General features: G+C 29.0%; 1 protein-coding gene across 1 annotated transcript in view; it reads left to right on the forward strand.

The window, feature by feature from the left end:
- Positions 1-1711: 1711 nt before the first annotated feature.
- The window catches only part of CtsL4 (Cathepsin L4), a 6735-nt gene continuing 1402 nt past the window's right edge, over positions 1712-7044 (forward strand). Inside the window, exons 1-4 of the mRNA XM_018519345.1 lie at positions 1712-1846; positions 2327-2503; positions 2983-3342; positions 5519-5679. Coding sequence (XP_018374847.1) covers positions 1712-1846; positions 2327-2503; positions 2983-3342; positions 5519-5679 — 833 coding nt within the window. The remainder of the gene's footprint in view (positions 1847-2326; positions 2504-2982; positions 3343-5518; positions 5680-7044) is intronic.

Consider the following 7044-nt stretch of genomic DNA (forward strand, 5'->3'; position numbering starts at 1 on the left):
CCGGCGGCATTCTTTAAAGTGGTTAACCAATCAGTCGCTCTCTCTCTCTTCGCGTTGCTTGCACTTTTCGCACTTACCAGCTCCGCCTTTTTTTCTCTCTTTAATATTCGAATATGTATTTATTTATCTCATTTTAAGTGCAAATATTTTTGGAGATTGTACGCAACCAGTCTATAAAGCCAACGATACACGAGCATGTTTTCTTGTTGAAATGCTTGCGTTTTACTAGGAATCCTATGTTCTGTATAATGCAATGTTTGTAATTTACTGGCTTATAATCTTGTAGCTTTAGCGACAACAATAATTATATGGATTATAGTTTTCCACTTAATAGATACTCTCGAGTTCCTCCATTTCAAATATTTATATTTGTTCTCGTATATTTTTCGAGATTTATATTACAAATAGAAAGCGATATTTTATTTCAGTAACTTATTGACAAAATTTGTTATAAATTCATTTAAAATATCATTTTGGCGAGAGAGTTAAAAGCTTATATAATTTTTCTCCTTCAAGCTATACATATAAGATGCTTTTTTGAAAAATCTATTGTAGAGCTTAGTAGGGGCATGTAGAGTCTGGTTATCTTATGTCAGATATTATAGTTTAATATAGGCTGTAGACATAAAATATTAATAACATTTAATATAATTTATTCTAATAACGTGTACAGGGAATAATTTATAAAACTAATCAAGTCATACCCGTTATAAATTCTTTTTTTTTTATAATTTGTGAAAAAAAAATCTGTAATAAGATATTTGTTTGCATATCATGTTGATATTAAGAGGTCATTTTTGTCGATTACTTTCTTCAAATCAATTAGTTAATTATTGTATGATACATTTGATCAATTAAATTACTGTATATAAAGTGTGATATATTTTGAATAATGTTGTTTTGGCAAAACAAAAGCCTCTAAAATTTATAGAAAAACACATTCGATTATTCAAATTGTTTCATATTATGTAACATATTGCAATAATCGCACTATTTCCTTTAACAGAGCTGGGCATGTATTTGAAATACTTTTATTTAAAACACACTATTTGCAATACAAGCATATTTTGTATTTTTTATTTTAGCGGATCACATAAAAGTATTACATATTTTGTATTTAAAATCGAAAGATTGAAAGCTTTTTGTATCTTGTAATTCAAATAATAAGGTTGATTATCAATGTTAGTATTTGAAATACAAAATACAAAATACTTTCATAATCTTTTGTTATCAATACTAAAATATAAAATACAAAATACTTTTATATGCTCCCATGAAATACAAAATACAAAATATTTTCATGTACTCTGAACAAACACAAAATACAAAATATAATTGTCTTACCAATACTGTTTTTCAAATAAAAGTATTTCAAATACATGCCCATCTCTTTTCCAAATAATAACTATTCTAACAATAAGAACTGTTTAGTTATCTGTACCAAAACGCGACACAAATACGAGTATTTAAAGTAGAGACGCCAGCGAAAAACATGACATGGAATATAAAATAATTATTATTTGACGAAATAAACATATATCAGCATAACGTGAGCGACTGTTCGGTGATGTAATTCACAGAATGCGCTGACACTGATCGTTACTACACATTATGACCTCATACAGTATCGTAAGGTACGTCAAGATAGTTAACCGCTTGGGTCTGTCGCGCGAATTAATTAAGGACTGTAAATTATTTGCCGCGCGTCGCCATGTGCTCGCGGTTATGTGCGACGCTGCTTTCAATATTAATCTTGCCTAGGGCATTCGCGATTCAGGCTTTTGATGGGGATACCTTACCGCCGAAAATCTCGGAAAAGCTCAATGATTATTGGAAAGCCTACAAGGTAACATATCCTTAAAATAAGAATATTTCGAGAGGCTGATTTTATAAATCTTAATTTTTTTTTATTCTCTCTATTGCGTTGATTAAATTTTTTTAAATTAAAACCTGCTCTCGTAATTTTTTATTTCTATTTGTGAAAATATTTATGTGATATAAGAAAAAATGTCTTTAATTATGTTATTTTTTACTAGTCAATATATCAAATATTAATGACATAATAGAACATATTGCAATAAACATATATGCAATAATAAAATTAATCTATAGATTCGTTAATATTCTTAATATTAATATTAATTAATATTAAGAGAGATGCTGCAATTCACTCCTAATTTAAAATTTAAATCATCAAGAGGTAATTTACGTAATAATAAGAACATATGTTTTATAAATTATACAGTTGCGCAAAAGCTTTATATATCCTTTGGATGAGTTTATTAGATCAACTTCGTTCAACATATATCATGTTTTATTTGAGCAGACGCAGTTTAATAAGATATACGCAAAAAATCTGGAAAACGCCAGAAGAATGGCTTGGGAGCAGAATCTCGTGGAAATTTATAAGCACAATCTATTGGCCGCCGCAGGGCATCATAGTTATACACTGCGGGATAATCATATTGCCGATCTCAGCACTCGACAATACATGCGCGAAATGGTTTGTAATTAATTGCACAGCTCATTTTTTTTCATCCAAGTTTTGATTATCCAAAATCTTTAATTTTAATTCTTTAACACACACTCTGTCTCCCCCCTTCCCCCCCCCCCCCCTCTCTCTCTCATCCGCAACTTTTTCTGTTATCTTTTCGACTCTTTCATCTATAATTTTTTATCTTTATTGTTTTTATTTTTATATTTTTGTTTATTTTTGTTTTTGTTTATTATTTTTATTAGCATTTTTCTCTTTCATTTTCTTATTTATTTGCTCATTTTTTTATGATTCTTAATAAAAGGCTTGTCCTGGAATATTGATAAACTTCTTTATGTATCTATCTATCCCTCTTTCTCTATATTTTTTTTGCTCTTCAAATAATCGCAAATCTCTATCACAAATATTATATATATTTTATTACGAAATATGAACAATACTAAAATAGTTTTAACAATATCTCTTTCTACCAATTTCCTTCATGTCAGGTGAAACTGATACCGAGTCGAAGACGTCGACTGCCGACCGAACCGATAGTATCGGGAGCACAGAGGGATTCTCGCAATATACCAACAAGTTTGGATTGGCGTAAATACGGTTTCGTCACTTCGCCGGTGAATCAACAGAACTGCGGGAGTTGTTACGCTTACTCGATCGCGGAAAGTATAGAAGGACAGATTTTTAAACAAACCGGCATGCTACTACCTGTGAGCGCACAACAGTTGGTAGATTGCAGCACGATAACTGGAAACCTCGGATGCACCGGCGGTTCCCTCAGGAACACTTTAAAATATTTGGAAAAGTCTAAAGGTCTCATGGCTGGATCCGCGTATCCCTACGACGCCGAGGTAAGCATTACATTTTCCAACTGTCGGACATACGACATACACGATATTCCGACGAGGCATCCGTTTATAAAATACAACTCTCGAATCGCTTTCACATTTGTAGAGCATTATGAAATGTTCGGCATCTTTTAAAAGTTTAAACCTTGAAGTTTAAAAAGAATTTCTACATTCTTATTTAAAAAAAAATCCTTACTAACAATCGCATAAATTTTTTTATCGGTAATGTAATCAGTAATGTAATCGTAAAAATTTATAGAATAACAGCGCTGTAAATTATAATAATAACGAATTGAGAAACTTGATTTTCGGGATTTTTACTGTGACCATAATATATAATAATGCATTATTAGCGAGTGCGAGCGAAGATGCTGACAGTGCGAATTTAATTATCGCAATAAAGAGGTAAACGTCAAGGTTTTTTTCATTATTTCGCGGATGTCCACCAGTCAGAAATGTCAGAAAATTTGTGGAAGATTTCGGCTAGGATAATCTGAATTATGCCAGTCACGTTAACGCGATAAACTTCTATAATATGAATAGCTCCGTGACGATGGCTCTGCAAGCTTCTCTATTAATAGTAAATATACTTTACTTTATACGAGTGAGAGCAGTGCAAGAGCCAAATGTGTCATAGAATTTTAAGAAAGTGTGCAGCTATTACTCTTTCACTCGTAATAAAAAGTAAACGCGTTTATCTGGTTGACTTAATTTAAAACTACGATGTTATGAATACGAAGTTCAGATGATGCAACCAGGCGTGTATGACTGATACGCTCCAATTTTTAATAGTGTCAGCAAACATTAATATACAAAATTCTCTCGAATTTTTATTATCAATCTTTTCCATTTTTGGATTAAATCCATTTCTTCGAATTATGTATAAGCGATATTATTCTGTTGACACTTTGGTATTCTCTGTGCATGTTTACTACTTCGATCAAGAATGAAACTCATTCAGTTGCTAAATGGACTGACGTAAGACTGTCCTAGTTTTCCTCGAAAGTTATCTATATTTTTTGCTCCATCATGTTTCTTTTAACAAATCTCAATCATGTTTACATATACTCGGAAATTAGATAACTTCGTACATTTTTATAATAACCAGTTTATGTTAGCAATACCAACGGAAATAGTTATTTCAATAATAACCTTGATAATTTCCGATAGTAAGTTATGATAAAGTGAATTTTATAAACTTTGAAAACAAAACATTTTAAAAATAACTGTTTTGTTATAACAAAACAGTTTGATGTTATGATACCAAAATAAAATTGTATTAAAAATTTTATTTTGGTATTAGTTAAATTACATTAAGTTACTATAATATAATATATTTTTTATTATTGATATATATGTGCTATATACATATATATAAATATATTTACACACACACCAAAACTACCATTCGCTTGCAATTTTCTCGTATCTTACGAAAAGTTAAATAACTGGGCAAAAAATAATAAAGAAGTTTCCAAAAAAATATTTTAAAGAAAAAATAGAGTTATAAATTTACTTTTTTAGTTTTATTTCTATGATATTTTGATGCTAAATTGCATAAATCTGAAAATTGATATTTTTTAGTATTTTTATTTTATTTTGAAGCTTATAACCTAACGCATAAAAATTAACGCATAAGAATTAAAAAATGTTTTAAAGTAGACTTTCTAAGCTTTAAAATGGCTTTTTTAGACCCTGCGTACATTGTAATTGTCAAATTTGAAGATATTCATTGAAATTATTTGGTTCTACCGACATCATCTGAGATCAGATGTACGTAATAATGTACATACATATTGGAAAATAGTCCAAATTTTGAAACAAAAATTTAATTCTTAGTATTAAACTTATTTATTAAAGTGTCCTGGAATTAAATTTAAAATTTAAAAGAAATTTTTTTTACGTGGATATATAGGACAGGAAAAAATATTTTTAAATATTTATTTTGTATGTAAATAAAGTGTAAAAAAGTTTTGTATTAATACAGTAACCTATTTCTTTTAAAGAATTCCTGAATCCTGAAAAAGAATTCCATCATGTAATTTATGGCCTTCCAAATTAGAATATCCTCAACTTTTCGTAAAATGCGAGAAAATTGCAAAAGATGCAAATTTATAATTGTTAATGTATATTTCATAATAAGTTAAATAATTTACGTTTGTAATTCAAATTATTCTAGCAAGGGGAATGCAGATTTGAGAAGGACCAGAGTGTTGTCAATATAACTTCATGGGCAATTCTACCGGCGCGGGACGAAAAAGCTCTGGAAATAGCAGTGGCTACAATCGGTCCCGTAGCCGCCTCCATAAATGCCAGCCCGAAGACATTTCAACTTTATCAGTGAGTAACATATTTTTATTTGAACAAAAAAACCTGCCCGTGCGAATTGCCGCTAACGAGCAAATAATGTATGCGCGAGACGCCGACTAATATGTCGCGTTCAAGAAACATGCGATAATTTTAGACATCTGCTATTTATTGCGCAAACCCGCATGAATATTGCATTCACACTATAATTTTGAGCATTTATGGATCGACTGATCGGTTTAGGAAGAATAAATTAACAGTGCAAATTACGATGCATTTGGCATGAATTCGAAAAAATTCTACCGATAACCAACAAGTGGCAATGATAAACAGTTTTTTCTCGTTCAGATAGCTAATCGCTTGTAATTCAGCAATAAATATGTTACACTGAGAAAAAATTTATTAAATTTTCATAAATATTTCTTTGAATAGTTTTAGCGAATGTATTTTTTATTTATCTAACTTACTTACGGTAAATAAATATTTAGATAAATAAAGAATATAGTTAAATCAAACTAATGGTTCTTTTATCTAATAAATATATGTTTACATTTAGTAAATATTCCGCTAAGACTATTCAAAGAAATATTTTTCAAAATTTCATAAATTTTTTTCTCAATGTAGTTAATATTTTACTCAAGTTTCCTCGACAAATTTGTTATCTCTGCAGAAGCCGCGCGAATGTATCGCCGATTTAATCCAGATCCACATTTCTTATTGCAATCGATCATTATTTTATTAATGCAGAAATGCGTATTTATCTATTGTTGAATTATCTATCTCGAAATTTGTTAATATATATATTCCAAATATTTTATACAAAATTTAATTTATCATACAAAAAGATTAGTATTAAACCTGTTTGTCCAAAAAAGAAATTATTGTTTAAGTTATTATTTAAATTTATATTTTTTATTTAATGTATTGATTATAAAAACTTGCATCATTAAATAAATTCTCCATTCGAATATTCATAATAATATAGATAAGAATAAGAACTTTAATAATATTTGATTAAATATCATATAAATATGTATTCTTATAAATATTAAATTAAATTCAAAATTAGAATAAAGCTAATAAGACAGACGATAGTGTGCAGTTATATTTGATAAAATAATAAATAATAATAAGAAAGTTGAACGCTTCGGTCCAACTTTAAGCCATCTTCATTATATAGTACGTAGTATAAAAAATATGTAAAAATTTAATTTCAAAGAGCGTTCAATTTTCTTGTGTGTGTGTGTATTAATTATTTATTATTTCATTAAATATAATTTCGGATTGTCGTTCATGCTAGACTCTTATTAGCCTTATTCTAATTTTGTATTTATTTCAATTTCAAGAGTCTCTACTTATTTTTTTAAATATTAATTAAATTATTTAAGTGGCTCCAAC

This window comes from Trachymyrmex cornetzi, unplaced genomic scaffold (genome assembly GCF_001594075.2).
Source record: "Trachymyrmex cornetzi isolate Tcor2-1 unplaced genomic scaffold, Tcor1.1 scaffold83, whole genome shotgun sequence".
Taxonomy (NCBI): domain Eukaryota; kingdom Metazoa; phylum Arthropoda; class Insecta; order Hymenoptera; family Formicidae; genus Trachymyrmex; species Trachymyrmex cornetzi.